Raw genomic sequence first — 20260 nt, forward strand, 5'->3', positions numbered from 1 at the left:
CCCACAGGATATTTTCCTAAAACAGCAGCAGCACTGGGGCAGGACCGACTCCAACTTCACATCCAGGTATGTTGTCTCCTGGGAGAGGCGGGGACCGGGCTGCCTACAGGGGTTCCCTTAGCAGGAGCGAAGAGAAGCAGGGCTGAGATCAGACCCCCAGCTCCAGAACAGTAAAACAAGGCGATTAAAACACTTTACAAGAGCTGGGCGCGGTGGCTCACGCCTGCAATCCCAGTACTTTGGGAGGCAGAGGTGGGTGGATCACCTGAGGTCAGGAGTTCGAAACCAGCCTAGCCAACATGGTGAAACCCCGTCTCTACTAAAAAATACAAAAAAAATTAGCTAGGCGTAGTGGCAGGCACCTGTAATTTCAGCTACTCGGGAGGCTGAGGCAGGAGAATTGCTTGAATCCAGGAGGCAGAGGTTGCAGTGAGCCGAGATCGTGCCATTGCACTCTAGCCTGGGTGACAAACATGAAACTCCAGCTCCAAAAAAAAAAAAAAAAAAGCAAAAATGAGCCAAGTGTAGTGGCGGGCGCCTGTAATCCCAGCTACTCAGGGAGATATTTGCACACCTGTGCTCACAGCAGCGTGATTCACAACAGTCAAAAGGCAAAAATCAACCCACCGGTCCATCACCAGATGAAAGGATGAACACAGCGTGGTCCATCCGCACATCGCAATATGACTCAGACTTAAGAAGGAAGGGAGTCCTGGGCCGGGTGCGGTGGCTCACACCTGTAATCCCAGCACTCTGGGAGGTCAAGGCGGGCAGATCACCTGAGGTCAGGAGTTCGAGACCAGCCTGGCCAACATGGCAAAACTCTGTCTCTACTAAAAATACAAAAATTAGCCAGGCATGGTGGCAGGCGCCTGTAGTCTCAGCTACTCGGGAGGCTGAGGCAGGAGAATCGCTTGAACCCGGGAGGCAGAGGTTTCAGTGAGCCGAGATTGCGCCACTGAACTCCATGCTGGGTGACAGAGCAAAACTCGTTCTCAAAAAAAAAAAAGAAGTAAGGGAATCCTGATGCAAGATACAGGCTAGATTGGAGGATGCACCTTGAGGACAACATGCTCAGTGCAATAAGCCGGATACAAAAGGACAAATCCTGTGTGATTCCACTCCTAGGAAGTCCCTAGAGTGGTCTGAGTCACAGAGACAGGAAGTAGGATGGGGGGTGCCAGGGGCTGGGGAGGGGGATGGGGAGTGAGTGTTTCATGAGGACTGAGTTTCAGTTGGGGAAGATGAGAAAATTCTGGAGATGGATGGTGGTGATGGTTGCACACCTCTGTGAATGTAGTTAATATTGATGAACGGTGCACTTAAAATGGTTAAGATGGAAAATTTGGGGCCCGGTGTGACGGCTCGCGCCTATAATCACAGCAACTCAGGAGATTCTTAGCAACTCAGGAGACTGAGGCAGGAGGACTGCTTGAGCTCAGGAGTTTCAGGTTGTAGTAAGTTATGGGCATGACACTGTACTCCAGCCTGGGCAGCAGAGCAAGACCCTGACCCTGGGTGACAGAGCGAGACCCCCATCTCAAAAAAAAAAAATTTCTGAATGCTGACTGAAAGCCTTCTATCAAGTTTTCACTGCTTCTTGAGTCAGTTTTGTGAAGTTTTTTTAAATTTGTTTTGTTTTTGTTTTTGTTTTTTTTTGAGACGAAGTTTCGCTCTTGTTGCCCAGGCTGGAGTGCAATGGCATAATCTCGGCTCACTGCAACCTCCGCCTCCTGGGTTCAAGCCATTCTCCTGCCTTAGCAGTGGCATAATCTCGGCTCACTGCAATCTCTGCCTCCTGGGTTCAAGTGATTCTCTTGCCTCAGCCTCTCGAGTAGCTGGGATTATAGGCATGTGCCACCACGCCCGGCTAATTTTTGTATTTTTACTAGAGACGGGGTTTCACCATGTTAGCCAGGCTGGTCTTGAACTCCTGACCTCAGGTGATCCGTCCGCGTCAGCCTCCCAAAGTGCTAGAATTACAGGCATGAACCACCGCACCTGGCCAGTGTTCAGAAATTAATGGATGGATGGCTGGCTGGCTGGCTGGCTGGATGGATGGATGGTGTATTAGTCTGTTTTCACAGTTTTCAGAACTATCTGAGATTGGGTAATTTATAAAGAAAAGAGGTTTAATTGACTCACAGTTCCTCAGGCTTAACAGGAAGCACAACTTGGGGGTCTTAGGAAACTTACAATCATGGCGGAAGGCGAAGGGGAAACAAGGCATGTCTTCTCATGGCGGCAGAAAAGAGAGAGAGAGAGAGAGAGAATGAGAGAGAGAGAAACTGTCATACATTCTTATTTTTTTTTTCTGAGATGGAGCTTCGCTCTTGTTGCCCAAGCTGGTGTGCAATGGCACGATCTCGGCTCACTGCAATCTCCACCTCCTGGGTTCAAGCGGTTCTCCTGCCTCAGCCTCCCAAGTAGCTGGGACTATAGTTCCCGAGTAGCTGGGACTACAGGCGTGTGCCACCACGCCCGGCTAATTTTTGTTGTTGTTGTTGTATTTTTAGTAGAAATGGGGTTTCACCATATTGGCAAGGCTGGTCTTGAACTCCTGATCTCAGGTGATGTGCACGCCTTGGCCTCCCAAAGTGCTGGGATTACAGGTGAGAGCCACTGCGCCTGGCGTGCCATACATTTTTTTTTTTTTTTTTTGAGACATGGTTTCACTCTGTCGCCCAGGCTGGAGTGCAGTGGTGTGATCACCGGTCACTGCAACCTCCACTTCCCGAGTTCAAGTGATTCTTGTGTCTTGGCCTCCCAGGTAGCTGCGATTACAGACACACGCCACCATGCCTGGCTAATTTTTGTATTATTAGTAGAGACAGGGTTTCGCCATGTTGGCCAGAATGGTCTCGAACTCCTTACCTCAGGTGATCTGCCCACCTCGTCCTCCCAAAGTGCTGAGATTACAGGCATGAGCCACTGAGGCCAGCCCCATACACTTTTAAACTATCAGATATTGTGAGAATTCACTCACTATCACAAGAACACCAAGGGGGAAACTGCCCCCATGATCCAATCACCTCCCACCAGGTCCCTCCCCTGACATGTGAGGATTACAATTTGCGATGAGATTTGGGTGGGGACATAGAACCAAACCATATCAGAAGGATAAATGGGTAGACAGATGAGTGGATAGATGGATAGAGAGATGGATGGATGGTTGGGTGGATGGGTGGATGGATGGATGGATGGATAAATGGATAGATGGATGAGTGAATAGATGGATGGATGGGTGGGTGGATGGAACAGATCGATAAATGGGTAGATGGATGAGTGGATGGATAGAGAGATGGATAGGTAGATGGATGGATGGATAGGTGGGTGGGTGGAATGAATGGATGGAAGGATGGATGAGATAGATGGATGGATGGATAAATGGATAGATGGATGAGTGGATAGAGAGATGGATGGGTAAGTGGATGGATAGAGAGATGGATAGATGGATGGATGAATAAGTGGATAGATGGATGAGTGGATGGATGGATGGGTGGGTGGATGGAATGGATGGATAAATGGATAGATGGATGAGTGGATAGAGAGATGGATGGGTAAGTGGATGGATAGAGAGATGGATAGATGGATGGATGAATAAGTGGATAGATGGATGAGTGGATGGATGGATGGGTGGGTGGATGGAATGGATGGATAAATGGGTAGATGGATGAGTGGATGGGTAGAGAGATGGAAGGGTGGATGGATGGATGGATGGATGGGTGGGTGGAATGAATGGATGGAAGGATGGATGAGATGGATGGATGGATGCATGGATGATTGAATGGACTGAAGGATGAATGGAATGCAGCTGTGTCGTTTACAGGGGTGCTATTCTCTAATAACACAGGTTCCGTTGCCTTGCAGTTTAAAGAGAGCCACCATGTCTACCTTAACTGTGGACATAGCAAACAAGGAAATTTCATGTGTGGATATCAAGCCACTGGTAGGTCCCAAATCTTTGCTGTCCCATATTCGGTGTCGTAAGTGTTAAGACTCATGGAAGCTGGCCCTAAGGTTGCAGTGAGCTGAGATAGTGCCACTGCACTCCAACCTGGGTGCAACAGAGTGAAACTCTGCCTCAAAAACTAAAAAAATTAAAAATAAAAATAAGCATTCATGGCATAAAAAAATTTATGGATGCATGCTTCCACATGGATGAACCTCGAGGAGATCCCACACAGTGAGAGAAGCCAGGCACGAAAGGACAAATCCTGTGTGATTCCACTCTTAGGAGGTCCCTAGAGTCATCAGATTCATAGGGACAGAAAGTAGGATGGGGGGTGTCAGGGGCTGAGGAAGGGGATGATTGAGGCAGTTGAAAGCAGGCAGTCACCATGTTGGCCAGGCTGGTCTTGAACTTTTGATCTTGGATGATCTGCCCGCCTTGCTCTCCCAAAGCTCCCACACTTAACAGGCGTGAGCCACTGTGCCTGGGCCATTTTTGTATTTTTAGTAGAGATGGAGTTTCACCATGTTGGCCAGGCTGGTCTTGAACTCCTTTTTTTTTTTTTGACATGGAGTCTTACTCTGTCGCCCAGACTGGAGTGCAGTGGTGAGATCTCAGCTCACTATAACCTCCATCTCCCAGATTCAAGCAATTCTTCTAACCTCAGCCTCCCGAGTAGCGGGGATTACAAGCATGTGCCACCATGCCCAGCTAATTTTTGTATTTTTAGAAGAAACTGGGTTTTACCATGTTGGCCAGGCTGGTCTCGAACTCCTGACCTTAAGTGATCTGCCCGCCTTGGCCTCCCAAAGTGCTGGGATCACAGGCATGAGCCACTGTGCCCGACCTGGTCTTGAACTCCTGGTCTTGTGATCCTCCTGCCTCAGCCTCCCAAAGTGCTGGGATTACAGGCATGAGCCCCTGCACCTGGCCAATTTTTTTTTTTTTTTAAGATATGAATCTTGCATTCCGTTCTAAGGTAAATCCATGTTTGTCTTGCTTTTTGGTTTGCTTTATTTTCTTTTATTTTTAATTTTTTTTATTTTTTGAGACGGAGTCTCACTGTGTCGCCCAGGTTGGAGTGCGGTGGTGCGATCTCAGCTCACTGCAAGCTCCGCCTCCAAGGTTCACGCCATTCTCCTGCCTCAGCCTCCCGTGTAGCTGGGACTACAGGCGCCCGCCACCATGACAGGCTAATTTTTTTGTATTTTTAGTAGAGACGGGGCTTCACCGTGGTAGCCAGGATGGTCTCGATCTCCTGACCTCGTGATCCGCCCGCCTCAGCCTCCCAAAGTGCTGGGATTACAGGCGTGAGCCACCGCGCCGGGCCATTTATTTATTTATTTTTGAGACGGAGTTTCGCTCTTGTTGCTCAGGCTGGAGTGCAGTAGCGCAATCTTGGCTCACTGTAACCTCCACCTCCTGGGTTCAAGCAATTCTGCTTCAGCCTCCCGAGTAGCTGGGATTACAGGCAAGCCCCACCACACCGAGCTAATTTTTTGTATTTTTAATAGAAATGGGGTTTCACCACATTGGCCAGGCTGGTCTTGAACTCCTGACCTCAGGCAATTTGCCCACCTTGGCCTCCCAAAGTGCTGGGATTACAGGTGTGAACCACAGCACCTGGCTGTTTTTTATTTGTAGATACAGGGTCTCACTCTGTCTCCCAGGCTGACGCACAGTAGCACAATCAAGGCTCACTGCAGCCTCAACCTTCTAGGCTCAAGTGATCTTCCTGCCTCAGCCTCTCAAGTAGCTGGGATTACAGGCGTGCACCATCACACCTGGCTAAGTTTTATTTTTCATAGAGACGAGGTGTCACTATGTTGCCCAGACTGGTCTCTAACTCCTGGCCTCAAGCAATCCTACTGCCTCAGCCTCTCAAAGTGCTGGGATTAAAGGCGTGAGCCACTGCGCCTGGCCCATGTTTGTCTTAATACAAAACTGTTTTCAAATACTAAAAATTCCTTGGTCCTGTGGCTTTTAGACTCCATTGTATAACTCTGAGGGTGCCGTGCACTGCAGTTTGAGAAGCATATCCCTAAGCTGTAGAGTAACCCCCAATTGCTCTCTCTGTCTTCTTTCTCCTTTTTGTTTATTCATTCTAGGCCATTGATTCATTCATTCATTCATTCATTCATTCATTCATTCATTCATACATGCATGCGTGCATTTTTTTCCCCATGCTCTCTGTGTACCAAGGATCATGCTGGGCTCATAAATTAGTTCTGGGCCTGGCATGGTGGCTCACATCTGTATTCCTAACACTTTGGGAGGCCCAGGCGGGTGGATCACCTGAGGTCAAGAGTTGGAGACCAGCCTGGCCAACATGATGAAACCCCGTCTCTACTACAAATACAAAAATTAGCCGGGTGTGCTGGTAGGCGCCTGTAATCCCAGCTACTTGGGAGGCTGAGGCAGGAGAATCGCTTGAACCCAGGGGGAGGATGTTGCAGTGAGCCGAGATTGGGCCACTGCACTCCAGCCTGGGTGACAGAGCAAAAACTCTGTCTCAAAAAATAATTAATTAATTAAAAGAAAAAGTTAATTCTGGTCTCCGTGAAGCCACTAAAAGCTCGTCAGGCAATACCAGGAGTTTAGCCATACCCCAGGCTCTCAGAGCTTAAGCTCCGCGGGGCCAGCTGCAGTTACAGTGCATCCCAGGCATCCAGGGACACGCTATTGGGATCCAGGCCACATGGTTTCCAAACCATTCCCACAGGAGTGTGTCCCTGTATAGGGTTCAGTGTGTCTGGGTGACCCTCACTGACCTGGGTCCGCATTTCTGTCTCTCTCCTCTGCAGTCGACACTGATTTCAGTTGGCTGCGACCTGGATAAAAAGATCGTCATCCAGAAGTAAGTATGTTGAGGCCGGGCACCATGGCTCATTCCTGTGATCCCAGCACTTTGGGAGGCCGAGGTGGGCAGATCACTTCAGGTCAGGAGTTCAAGACCAGCCTGGCCAACATGGCGAAACCCCGTCTCTACTGGAAAAAAAAAAAAAAAAAATTAGGCATGGTGGCAGGCACCTACCTGCAATCTCGGCTACTTGGGAGGCTGAGGCTGGAGGATGACTTGAACCTGGGAGGTGGAGGCTACAGTGAGCTGAGATTGAGCCACTGCACTCTGCACTCCAGCCTGGCTGACACAGCAAGACTCTTGTCTTGAAAAAAAAAAAATAAATAAGTACGTTGATATTGGAGTGGAGTGAGGAGAGGGGAGGAGAGTAGTTGACAGGGCACGATTAGCCACATGGTAACAATTGCTGAGGTGGATGACTTTCGATTACTTAGTTTTGTATATATTTACTATTTCCATAATAAAAAGTTAAATGATTCACCCTAATAGGTTAAAGTTTGTTTCCAGCATGTTGGCCTCCCCTCCTTCACCTGTTGGTGATATCCACATTTTTTTTTTTGAGATGGAGTCTCGCTCTGTCACCCAGGCTGGAGTGCAGTGGCACGATCTGGACTCACTGCAACCTCTGCCTCCCTGGTTCATACCATTCTCCTGCCTCAGCCTCCCGAGTAGCTGGGACTACAGGCGCCCGCCACCATGCCCAGCTAATTTTTTTGTATTTTTAGTAGAGACGGGGTTTCACCGTGTTAGCCAGGATGGTCTCGACCTCCTGACCTTGTGATCCACCCACCTCGGCCTCCCAAAGTGCTGGGATTACAGGCATGAGCCACCGAGCCTGGCCTGCCCTCCCTTTTTTATTTGTTTTATTATTTTATTTTAATTTTTATCGATTTATTTTTGAGACAGAGTCTTGCTCTGTCACCCAGGCAGGAGTGCAGTGGCGCAATCTTAGCTCACTGCAACCTCCGCCTCCCAGGTTCAAGTGATTCTCCTGACTCAGCCTCCCAAGAAGCTGCGATTAGAGGCACGTGATGCCACGCCTGGCTAACTTTTTGTATCTTTAGTAGAGACGGGGTTTCCTCATGTTGGCCAGGCTGGTCTCAAACTCCTGACCTCAGGCGATCCGCCTGCCTCAGCTCCCAAAGTGCTGGGCCTGAGCCACCACGCCCAGCCCCTCCCTTTCTGTCCCATCCATAATGGTTTGGTTCTTTGTGAGGTCATGCAATTGCTCAATGTCCACTTTTGCTTGCAGCAAAGTTTCTGCCTGTTCCATGGGCATCCTGGACCCCTTGACCCTGCAAGACAATTACAGCTTCATCATCGAGAAGTAAGCCAGCGTCCCACCGCAACACCTGACACCCAAGGCGACCATTGGGCCTGCAAAAGCCAAGAGCAAATTAGGAATTTTATTTATTTATTTATTTATTATTATTATTGAGATGGAGTCTCGCCTGTCGCCCAGGCTGGAGTGCAGTGGCGCGATCTCGGCTCACTGCAAGCTCCACCTCCCGGGTTCACGCCATTCTCCTGCCTCAGCCTCCTGAGTAGCTGGGACTACAGGTGCCCGCCACCACGCCCGGCTAATTTGTTTTATTTTTAGTAGAGATGGGGTTTCACTGTGTTAGCCAGGGTGGTCTCAATCTCCTGATCTCGTGATCCGCCCGCCTCAGCCTCCCAAAGTGCTGGGATTACAGGCATGAGCCACCGCGCCCGGCCTATTATTATTTTTTAAGAGATAGGGTCTGGCCCTGTGGCCCAGGCTGGAGTGCAGCGATGCAATCATAGCTCACCACAGCCTCGACCTCCTGGGCTCAAGTGATCCTCTTCCCTCAGCTGGCTGGTCCCACATGCTGTCCGGTTCAGTGAGCATGTGCTGCCACGCCCATACAAGAGTCTGGGCCTCAGTCAATTTGTGCTGCTTTAAAAGAGTACCCGAGGCTGGGTGATTTATAAAGAAAAGAGTTATGGCCGGGCCGGGTGGCTCACGCCTGTAATCCCTGCCAAGGTAGGCGGATCACTTGAGCTCAGGAGTTCGAGACTAGCCTGGCCAACATGGCAAAACCCCATCTCTACTAAAAATATGAAAATTAGCCAGGCATGGTCGTGGGCGCCTGTAATGCCAGCTACTCGGGAGGCTGAGGCAGGAGAGTTGCTTCAAACTGGGAGGCAGAGGTTGCAGTGAGCCAAGATTGAGCCACTGCACTCCAGACTGGGCAACAGAGCAAGAATCTGTCTCAAAAAAAAAAAAAAAAAAAAAGGAGAGAGAGAGACGGGGGAGGAGGCTGGGCGCAGTGACTCACACCTGTAATCCCAACACTTTGGAAGGCTGAGGCAGGAGGATTGCTTGAGGCCAGGAGTTTGAGAGCAGCCTGGGCAACCTAGAGACAAAAAAAAAATGAGGGTGGTGGGATGGGGGGAGGAGGTGCCAGGCTCTTAAACAAGCAGTTCTCATGGAAGCTGAGATTGAAAACCCACTCAGTACCATAAATATGGCTCCAAGCCATTCATAGCTCTGCCCTTGTGGCCTAAACACCTCTGACTAGGCTCCCGCTCCAACACTGGGGATCCAGTTTTAGCAGGAGCTTTGGAAGGGACAAATATCCAAACCATATGAAGACCCCTCATTGCACCCAGCATGAGGGAGCTCCTTGCCACGCGAGTGCACACTTCCATGTGATTTGTAAGACCTGAGCCCTCAAATGCAAGTCAAGAGTCAGTTACCCATTTAGAGCTGAGGCCTAAACTAGTGCTTCTGGGCTGCTAAGGGGCAGTGACTTTGGAACCTGCGGAGGACACAGAGGGGAGTGTCATCTTAGTCTATGTGGGCTGTATTGCAAAATGCCTTAAACTGGGTAATTTATTAGTTGGTGCAAAAGTAATTATGGTTTTGGCCGGGCAGGGTGGCTCATGCCTGTAATCCCAGCACTTTGGGAGGCCAAGATGGGTGGATCACTTGAGGTCAGGAGTTCAAGAGCAGTCCGGCCAACGTGGTGAAACCCCGTCTCTACCAAAAATACAAAAATTAGCCAGGCGTGGTGGCACATGCCTGTAGTCCCAGCTACTCAGGAGGCTGAGGTGGGAGAATTTCTTCAACCTGGGAGGCGGAGGTTGCAGTGAGCTGAGATCACGCCACTGCACTCCAGCCTGGGCAACAGAGCGAGACTCAGTCTCAAAAAAAAAAAAAAAAAAAGTAATTACGGTTTTTGCCATTGAAAGTAATGACAAAAACCGACCGGGCGCAGTGGGTCGCCCCTGTAATCCCTGCACTTTGGGAGGCTGAAGTGGGTGGATCACCTGAAGTCAGGAGTTCAAGACCAGCCCAGCCAACATGATGAAACCCCCATCTCTACTAAAAACACAAAAAATTAGCCGGGCGTGGTGGCGGGCACTTGTAATCCCAGCTTCTCAGGAGACTGAGGCAAGAGAATCACTTGAACCCGGGAGGCAGAGGTTGTAGTGAGCTGAGATTGCACCACTGCGCTCCAGCCTGGGCAACAATAATGAAACTCCGTCTCAAAAAAAAAAAAAAAAAAGGCAAAAACCTCGATTACTTTTGCACTGATCTAATTTAAGGAGCAGAGATTTTGCTGGGCTTGGTGGCTTATACCTGTAATCCCAGCACTTTGGGAGGCTGAGGTGAGGGAATCACTTGAGGCCAGGAGTTTGAGACCAGCCTGGGCAACACAGCAAGACCTCATCTCTACAAAAATTTAAAATATTAACCATGTGTGGTGGCGCGTGCCTGTAATCCCAGCTACTCGGGAGGCTGAGGTGAGAGGATTGCTTGGGCCCAGGAGGTGGAGGCTGCAGTGAGTCATGCTCGCATTACTGTGCTCCAGCCAAAAAATTAACTAGAACGGAAGTTCCAATATCATCTGGTCCATGGCTCTCAATCGCCCACCTCAGATGCCACCTCCTGCCACTCTCATGGACGATCCCCATTTGCAAAAAAGAAACTGCAGCTGTGAAGGGTTGGCAGACTGGGCAGGAACTCACAGACTCCCCATCTCTGCTTCTTGGTGTCTTGAAGGGAATTCTACGACCCCGGCTTCCAGGGGCAGCAGTCCTCCGAGGACCTGCATGTGTTTTACTCCTACCAGCAGCTGGGCTGTCCTCTCCTCGTCTACTATGACACCCTATGGAAGCCCGTGGTGGAGCTGTAAGACCCCAGGGGGGTGCTGCAGGGTGGGGACGGTGGCAGGGCCTCATGCTCCCTGGCCCTGGGGTACCACCCTGGCCCTCCAGGCTCCCCTAGATCCCTCCAAATGATGATGGTCACTGTTTCCCACCGTGCTCCTGCCCCAGCCCCACTGGCCCCCAGGGCCCTCTCCCTGGAACACCTTTTCTTTTTTTGAGACAGGGTCTTGCTCTGTCGCCTAGGATGGAGTGCAGTGGCATGATCTCAGCTCACTGCAGCCTCTGTCCCCTGGGCTCAAGCGATCCTCCCACCTCAGCCTTCCAGGTAGCTGGGACCACAGGTGCCCACCACCACACCCAGCTAATTAGCAGAGATTCGGTTTCACCATGTTGGGCAGGCTGGTCTTGAACTCCTGACCTCAGATGATCCGCCTGCCTTGGCCTCTCAAAGTGTTGGAATTACAGGCATGAGCCACTGCGCCCGGCCGACGGGCTTTTCTTTATGCCTGTGCACTCCTGCTGTCTTCCTGTTCTTTTTTTTTTTTTTTCCCACTCTGTCACCCAGGCTGGAGTGCAATGACATGATCTTGGCTTACTGCAACCTCCACCTCCAGGGTTCAAGCGATTCTCCTGCCTCAGCCTCCCGAGTATCTGGGATTACAGGCGTGTGCCACCATGCCTGGCTAGTTTTTGTATTTTTAGTAGAGATGGGGTTTTACCATGTTGGTCAGGCTGGTCTCGAACTCCTGACCTCGTGATCCACCTGCCTCAGCTTCCCAGAGTGCTGGGATTACAGGCGTGAGCCACCACACCTGGCCATCTTCCTGTTCTTATAAGGACACCAGTCTTATCAGATCAGGGTCCACCCTACGTCCTATCACCTCATATACCTTTTCTTTTTCTTTTCTTTTTTCTTTTCTTTTCCTCCCTTTCCTCCCCTCCCTTCCTTCCTTCCTCCCCTCCCTTCCTTCCTTCCTTTCTTTCTCTCTCTCTCTATTTCCTTTTTTCTTTTTTCTTTTTTTTTTGTGTTGGCGTCTTGCTCTGTTGCCCAGGCTGGAGTGCAGTGGCCTGAACACAGTTCATTGCAGCCTCAACCTCCCAGGCTCAAGCGGTCCTCCTGCCTCAGCCTCCCAAGTAGCTGGGACTGCAGTTGCATACCACAATGCCCAATTTTTTTTTTTTTTTTTTTTTTTTTTTTTTTTTTGAGACAGAGTCTCGCTCTGTCGCCCAGGCTGGAGTGCAGTGGTGCGATCTTGGCTCACCGCAAGCTCCGCCTCCCGGGTTCACGCCATTCTCCTGCCTCAGCCTCCCGAGTAGCTGGGATTACAGGTGCCCGCCACTGCGCCCGGCTAATTTTTTTTATTTTTATTTTTAGTAGAGATAGGGTTTCACCGTGTTAGCCAAGATGGTCTCGATCTCCTGACCTCGTGATCCTCCCGCCTCAGCCTCCCAAAGTGCTGAGATTACGGGCGTGAGCCGCCGCGCCTAGCTCCGAGCAGACTTTTCCTTCCTCCGTGTTATCAATGCTCAGTGCTGGCTGCTGCCCATCTCCCCATCCACCCAGCTCTTTCTCCCGGCCTCCCCGCAGCCCACACACGGCATCCTCACCTGGGAGCGGCAGGCGTCCTTTGGTTTCCTCTCTGTCACCTCCTACCCCCCAAGTGGTTTTGCAGCCGTCCAGGTGGCTGTGGCCCGGGTCTTCCTGGGTTGTCCCTGCTCCCTGCACAGCCCTGCCCTGTGCCTGTGTCCTAGGTGGCGAAAAGACAGTTTCCAGGAGGTCATCGACGCCGAGTATGTGTTACTGGAGGTGAACGGGCAGTTCTCATACTCCTATTCCCTGACGGCGCAGTCGGCCATGTGCACCTCCCAGCCGCAGAACTGGACCACCATGATAAAGGAATTCGGGGGGCCCTTCTTCTGGAACAGAGAGGTAACAGGACCCTAGGATCGTTTCCAGAAGAATCAGCAGCCCACCAGGGGGTGGGAGAGTGCGTGAGGACACCGTGCGGCCATGGAACTGAGTATGGAATGAAAGAGTTGGGGCACGGTGGCTCATGCCTGTAATCTCAGCACTTTGGGAGGCCGAGGCAGGCGGATCATGAGGTCAGGAGTTTGAGACCAGCCTGGCTAACATGGCGAAACCCCGTCTCTATTAAAAATACAAAAATCAGTCACGCATGGTGGCGGACACCTGTACTCCCAGCTACTCAGGAGAATCACTTGAGCCCGGGAGGCAGAGGTTGCAGTGAGCAGAGATCACGACTGCAAAAGACTCGAAGGTCCTTTAGAGGATCTAGCGGGAACCCCAATTCCTTTTAGGGGTGTACAAGGCCTTTGAGGATTTAAGGAACTGACCGAAGGACGGGAAATGCAGGCACCAAGGTGTTCAGGGGGCTTTGCTGATGATGAGAAATGCCTGGGACCATCCCAATGCTTGCTACTGAGGGATGGATGGAATTCCCGGGCTGTCTTACTCAGTGTGCATCTGTTTTATTTTTATTTCTTTTAGGCAGGGTCTCACTCTGTCTCCCAGGCTGGAGTGCAGTGGTGCAATCTCAGCTCACTGAAGACTCAAGCCTCAAGTGATCCTCCCACCTCAGCCTCCCAATTAGCTGGGACTACAGGTGTGTGCCACCATGCCCAGCTAATTTTTGTATTTTTTTTTATTTGTAGAGGCAGGGCTTCAGTATGTTACACAGGCTGGCTTTGAACTCCTGGGCTGAAGCGATCCTCCCATGGATTATAGGTATGATTCACCACGCTCAGCCTCAGTGTGTATTTCTATCATACGAGTGATGTCCTGTCCCTACAAAGAAGAGATTGCATCAGTCCACGTGTATCTTCCCGGGACACAATGTTTTGTATCAGGAATGCAGTGCATGCAGCAAAGCCACCAGCAGATGGTGTCATGGCTCTTTTTGTGCATTTGCTTTTTTTTTTTTTTTTTTTTGAGACGGAGCCTCACTGTGTCCCTCAGGCTGGAGTGCAGTGGCGCAATCTCAGCTCACTGCAACCTCCACCTCCCGAGTTCAAGCGATTCTTCTGCCTCAGCCTCCTGAGTAGCTGGACTTACAAGCACCTGCCACCACGCCCGGTTAATTTTTGTATTTTTAGTAGAGACGGGGTTTCACCGTGTTGGCCAGGCTAGTCTTGAACTCCTGACCTCGTGATCTGCCCGCCTTGGCCTCCCAAAGTGCTGGGATTATAGGCGTGAGCCACTGCGCCCGGTCGGCTCTGTTGGTATTTCTATATGCATTCTTCATATGGGCTGTCTCATTGCAAATTGCACTAGTGCATTTAAGAGATGGCCCCATCACTATTTTTTTTCCATCAGCTGCGGTGAGTGGCTGCTTTTGTAGAACATGAAGTTTTCCTGGCCAGGCACAGTGGCTCATGCCTGTAATCCCAGCACTTCGGGAGGCCAAGGTGGGCAGATCACTTGAGGACAGGAGTTCAAGACCAGCTTAACATGGCAAAACCCCGTCTCTACTAAAAATACAAAAATTACCTGGGCATAGTGGTGCACGCCTGTAATTCCAGTTACTGGGGAGCTTGAGGCAAGAGAATCGCTTGAACCCAGGAGGTGAAGGTTGCAGTGAGCCGAAACTGCACCACTGCACTCCGGCCTGGGCAACAGAGCGAGGCTGTTTCTCAAAAAAGTAACATAAAATAAAATTTAAAAATAAATAAATAAAGAATGACCAGGTACTGTTGCTCACGCCTGTAATCCCAGCACTTTGGGAGGCCGAGGTGGATGGATCACTTGAGGTCAGGAGTTAGAGACCAGCCTGACCAACATGGTGCAACCCCGTCTCTACTAAAAGTACAAAAATTAGCAGGGCATGATGGTACCCACCTGTAGTTCCCGCTACTTGGAAAGCTGAGGCAGGAGAATTGCTTGAACCTTGGAGGTAGACATTGCGGTGATCCCAGATGATGCCACCGCACTCCAGCCTGGGGGACAGCAGAAGACAATGTCTCAAAATAAAAAAGTCATTGGCAGCGCCTGACTCTCACCCATGCTGAGTTATTAAGCCTCCAGCCTCCACAGCCCAGGAAGGCCTGAAAGCAGGCATGTGGCAGGCTGCCACGGTTACTACTTGAGACGGTCACTACAACAGTTACTACTGCTACTACTTGAGACCTTCATTACAAGACTGAAAGAAGGGGGAACGAATGTAGAAATGAAAACTTAAGACAAAAGAAACTGTTTTAAAGAAGAGGCATGGGGAAGAAGAGAGCTCCCCGCTTCTAGTGAGTAAAGGCAGTCCCTCAAGCTTCCACAGACCTTCGTATTTATTGAGTAGAAACAGCAGGGAGGGGCCAGGCGAGGTGGCCACGCCTGTAATCCCAGCACTTTGGGAGGCTGAGGTGGGTGGATCACAAGTTCAGGAGATTGAGACCATCCTGGCTTACATGGTGAAATCCTGTCTCTACTAAAAAATAAAAAATAAATAAATAAAAAAAATTTGCTGGCCACGGTGGCAGGCACCTGTAGTCCCAGCTACTCGGGAGGTTGAGGCAGGAGAATTGCATGCACCCGGGAGGCGGAGCTTGCAGTAAGCTGAGATTGCGCCACTGCACTCCAGCCTGGACAACAGAGTGAAACTCCATCTCAAAAAAGAAAAAAAAAAAAAAAGAAAGAAAGAAAGAGCAGGGAGGAGGAGGTAACGATTGGTCAGCTGCTTAATTGATCACAGGTTCATATGATTACTAATAGGCTTCAGATGTACCAAATCACAAGAAACACTGTGCCTGGCTCGTGACCGCCCTCAGCATTCCTTCTGGGCGGCAGACGCAGTTTGTCAGTTTGCCAACATTCTGCTTTTATGAGAAAGTTTGCTGTTTACTCACATGGCCTCCAGTGGTATACTGAGTTGATCACCACCCTCAATCTTTCGGCCTCCAACAGAGGCAGGTGAGATGGAGGCTGAGCAGCCTCCATCCACTCTTCTCTGCAGGGAGCATGAACCTGCCCACACCATGGGCGCTTGGCCCCAGAGTCCCACCCATGCGTGCCTAATGAGGACTGGGGTGGGTGCAGGGCCTCCGCAGGGAGGAGGGAGGCTCAGGGCCCCCTCCCCAGTCCCCAGGGCCAGTGGGCATGTCTCTGTCCCCCACAGAACTATGTGAGCTGCCACGACCCCAACAACAATGCCCCTTTGAGGTGGCCAGACGTCCAGTATCAGATCTTGGGCGGCCGGACAGCAAACCAGATCATTTTCGGCCACAATGGCTTTTATGTCTTCTACATTTCGATCGTGGATCCGTACTACAGGTGAGTGGGCCCATCTGCCCCTACGACAGGGGACGCCTGGTGCCCCTGGGGGCAGGTCACCCGTTTCGGGGGACATGCAGGTCCTGGCTAAACCTGAATTCCCCCAACAGCCCAGGCCGTCCCCAGGACAAGTGATGTTTTAAGTTCTGGGTGACATTTGTTCCCATGTGAACTAAATACTCATTTCAGAGTCCTGCACTGAGTGCTGGGGGAACAGCAGTGACCAGAGGCCGTGCCGCTGCCCTGGCGCACCCAAGTCGCCCTCTCCTACTCCCCATGGCTAGAGTGTGCTGATGGCTGCAGGCCAGAGCTGGCTCAAACTGGCTCACCAGGAGTAGACTCAAATATTCAGGAATCTTCAGCCTGGCCAACATGATGAAACCCCGTCTCTACTGAAAGTACAAAAATTAGCCGGCTGTGGTGGCAGGTGCCTTTAATCTCAGCTACTCGGGAGGCTGAGGCAGGAGAATCGCTTGAGCCTGGGAGGCAGAGGTTGCAGTGAGCTGAGATTGCGCCACTCACTGGCCTCTAGCCTGGGTAACAGAGCGAGACTCCATCTCAAAAAAAAAAAAAAAAAATTCAGGAATCTCACACCAGTCAATTTCATGTCAGTGGCTTTGAATCAGCCACAGTGGAAATATTTACACTACGGGAATTGGCAGACACTACCCAGGAGGCCTTTCCCCTCTGAGAGCCAGTTGTTAAATATTTAGCACTGACAGGTGCTGAGGAGATTATAAAGCCACATCGAAGCCATGCCATGTGGATCAGTGTGTCCCTTTGGAAGGGGGACACCAGGTGGAATCTTCCTCATATCCTCACCCCTACTGGAAGTCATTGTCACTTATCACCTGTCCTCTCCAGAAGGATGAAAGTTCACCCCCTGAAAAAAAAACACATGGAGGTCCTGCCTTCTCTAGAGGCCCCAGACTAGGAGGATCAGCTCTGGGGTGGCAGCAGGTGGAAGGCACTGGGGAGGGTGAGGATGTCCACCGGAGAGAGGAGACATGTGTGGGACTCTCCCGTGCCACACATGCTCCCTGCACCACGTGACCTGCACTGTCCCCCTCCCTGCCGTGGGTTCTGCGACACCCCTGAACCTTTCCTGCCCTGACCTAGCCTCCACTGTCATCCACCACTTCCTGGCTGTTGATGGACCATTTAGTTAATTTGCCCCTTCCACCCTCTCTAGCCAGAGCCTGGGCATTGGGGGAGAATAGGGATCCTGGTGACAGCTGCCAGAGGGCACAGAGAGGATGGCCGACTCAGAACCCATAAAAGTCGGCCTGGCACAATGGCTTACGCCTGTAATCCCAACACTTTGGGAGGCCGGGACAGGTGGATCACTTGAAGTCAGGAGTTCAAGACAAGACTGGCCAACATGGAGAAACTCCATCTCTACTAAAAATTAGCCAGGTGTGATGGTGGGCGCCTGTAATCCCAGCTACTCGGGAGGCTGAGGCAGGAGAATCGCTTGAACCCGGGAGGCAGAGGTTGTAGTGGGCCGAGATTGCACCACTACACTCCAGCCTGGGTAATAGAGCCAGATTCCACCGTTTCAAAAAACAAAACAAAACAAAACAAAACAAAAACCCATAAAAGTCAAAGTGGGCCAGGTGCAGTGGCTCACACCTGTAATCCCAGCATTTTGGGAGGCAGAGGTGGGCAGATCACTTGAGGTCAGGAGTTCGAGACCAGCCTGGCCGAGGGTGAAACCCCATCTCTACCAAAAATACAAAAATTAGCCAGGCATGGTTGGCAGGTGCCTGTAATCCCAGATACTTGGGAGGCTGAGGCAGGAGAATTGCTTGAATTCAGGAGGCGGAGGTTGCAATGAGCCGAGATCGTGCCACTGCACTCCAGCCTGGGTGACAAGAGAGGGACTCCGACTCAAAAAAAAAAAAAAGGCATAGTGAATGGAAACAGAAGTGGGTATACCCGGTCACTGCTGTGGGCCTGGTTCTCCCTCCTGTGGGTCTGAACACCTTTGCCAGAGATAAGGCGAAGTCCCCCAAAGGCAATGCCCAACAGCCTCTCCCCGCCTTCCCCCCCGCCGCAGCTACTGTCAACTGGAGACCATCTTTAGCATCTACGTGTATGGAGCATTCCCCGTGCAGCTAGTCTCTGCCGGAGTCGTCATCCTACTGATCATCTCCAGCATCCTGGGGTCCGTTTGGCTGGCCTACAAGACCCCCAAGCTGCTACGCACAGCACGCGGCCGCAGGATCAAGAAGTGTGCGACACAGCTGTGTAGGAGATGCAAGACGGTCTGCCAGTTCAGGGCCTCAGCCACAGCCACGGCAGGCACAGAGCCCCCGGGATGCCACCGCACTCCTCACGGAGGCAGGTCTGACCACTGAGGCCGGTCCACAAGGTCCCAACCCCTTGTCTTCAAATAAAGTATAATGTCACATAGCAGGAAGCGGTATGTGTTCACCATTTTTTTGTTTTTTGTTTGTTTTTGAAACGGAGTCTCGCTCTGTCGCGCAGGCTGGAGTGCAGTGGCGCGATCTCGGCTCACTGCAACCTTCGCCTCTCGGGTTCACGCCATTCTCCTGCCTCAGCCTCCCAAGTAGCTGGGACTACAGGGGCCCGCCACCACGCCCAGCTAATTTTTTTGCATTTTTAGCAGAGACAGGGTTTCATCGTGTTAGCCAGGATGGTCTCGAACTCCTGACCTTCGTGATCCGCCCAGCTTGGCCTCCCAAAGTGCTGGGATTGCAGGCATGAGCCACCATGCCTGGCCTGTTTTTGTTTGTTTGTTTGTTTCTTTTTTTAGTATCAGTGTGGTCTCATTGTGTTGCCCAGGCTGAGAGTGTGGTGGTGTGATCACAGCTCACTGCAGCCTCAAACTCCCAGGCTTAAGTGATCCTCCCTCCTCAGCCTCCTGAGTAGCTTGGATTACAGGAACCACCACCACACATGGCTAATTTTACTTTTAGTAGAGACAGTGTCTCACTTTGTTGCCCAGGTTGGTCTCGAACTCCTGGACTCAAGCGATCCTCCTGCCTCAGCCTCTCAAAGTACTGGGATTATGGACGGGCCAGTGCTCTAGGGTTAGCCATCTCTCTCTCTTTTTTTTTTTTTGAGATGGAGTCTCACTCTGTTGCCCAGGCTGGAGTGCAGTGGTGTGATCTCAGCTCACTGCAATCTCTGCCTCCCAGATTCAAGCAACTCTCCTGCCTAAGCCTCCTGAGTAGCTGCGATTACAGACGCCTGCCACCATGCCTGGCTAATTTTTGTATTTTTGGTAAAGGCAGGGTTTCACCATGTTGGCCAGGCTGGTCTCAAACTCCTGACCTCATGATCTGCCCGCCTCAGCCTTCCAAAGTGCTGGGATTACAGGCATCAGCCACCGTGCCTGCCCCACCCCCGACCTTTTTTTTTTTTTTTTTTTTTTTTGGAGACAGATTCTTGCTCCTTTGTCCAGGCTGGAATGCAGGGGTGTGATTTTGGCTTACTGCAACTTCTGCCTCCTGGGCTCAAGTGATCTTCCCACCTCAGCCTCCCAAGTAGCTGGGACTACAAGTCCACGCCAGCATGCCTGGGTAATTTTGTTTTTTTACTATTTTTTTTTGTAGAGATGGGGTTTTGACATATTGCCTAGGCTGGTCTCAAACTCCTGAGCTCAAGCGATCCTCCTGCCTCAGCCTCCTAAAGTGCTTGGATTCTCAGTAAGCCACTGCCCCAGGGTCAGCCATCTCCTTTTAAGTGAAAATTTGGTCAGTCTCATGACTTCCGATTACTCTTTGGTTAAAAAAATATATATATAAAATATATATATTAAAAATACATATATAAATATATATTAAAAACTACATATATATAAAATATATATATTAAAAAATACATATATATATATATTCTGTGATCATTTTAAATTGCCCCACATAGCTACAAGAGGCTGGGGCAGGGGGATCACTTGAGGCCAGGAGTTCAAGATCAGCCTGGACAACACAGCAAGACCCCCCCATCGCTACAAACAAATTTTTTTAGACATTAGCTGAGTGTGGTGGTGCACGCCTGTAGTTCC

General features: G+C 50.8%; 1 protein-coding gene across 5 annotated transcripts in view; it reads left to right on the forward strand.

Annotated features, from left to right (window-relative positions):
- The window catches only part of CATSPERD (cation channel sperm associated auxiliary subunit delta), a 57168-nt gene extending 38523 nt beyond the window's left edge, over window positions 1-18645 (forward strand). Inside the window, exons 15-23 of one of the 5 annotated variants that reach the window (XM_055371376.2) lie at window positions 8-66; window positions 3871-3949; window positions 6757-6809; window positions 8065-8139; window positions 10843-10971; window positions 12702-12879; window positions 13623-13695; window positions 16073-16227; window positions 18287-18645. In XM_055371376.2, the coding sequence (XP_055227351.1) occupies window positions 8-66; window positions 3871-3949; window positions 6757-6809; window positions 8065-8139; window positions 10843-10971; window positions 12702-12879; window positions 13623-13695; window positions 16073-16227; window positions 18287-18313 (828 nt within the window). In that variant the 3' untranslated portion in view covers window positions 18314-18645. The remainder of the gene's footprint in view (window positions 1-7; window positions 67-3870; window positions 3950-6756; window positions 6810-8064; window positions 8140-10842; window positions 10972-12701; window positions 12880-13622; window positions 13696-16072; window positions 16228-18286) is intronic. The other 4 variants (XM_055371371.2, XM_063702009.1, XM_055371375.2 and 1 more) reach the window with 4 other exon arrangements.
- The last annotated feature ends 1615 nt before the right edge of the window (window positions 18646-20260 follow it).

The sequence above is a fragment of the Gorilla gorilla genome, chromosome 20, assembly GCF_029281585.2.
Source record: "Gorilla gorilla gorilla isolate KB3781 chromosome 20, NHGRI_mGorGor1-v2.1_pri, whole genome shotgun sequence".
NCBI classification, from domain to species: Eukaryota; Metazoa; Chordata; class Mammalia; order Primates; family Hominidae; genus Gorilla; species Gorilla gorilla.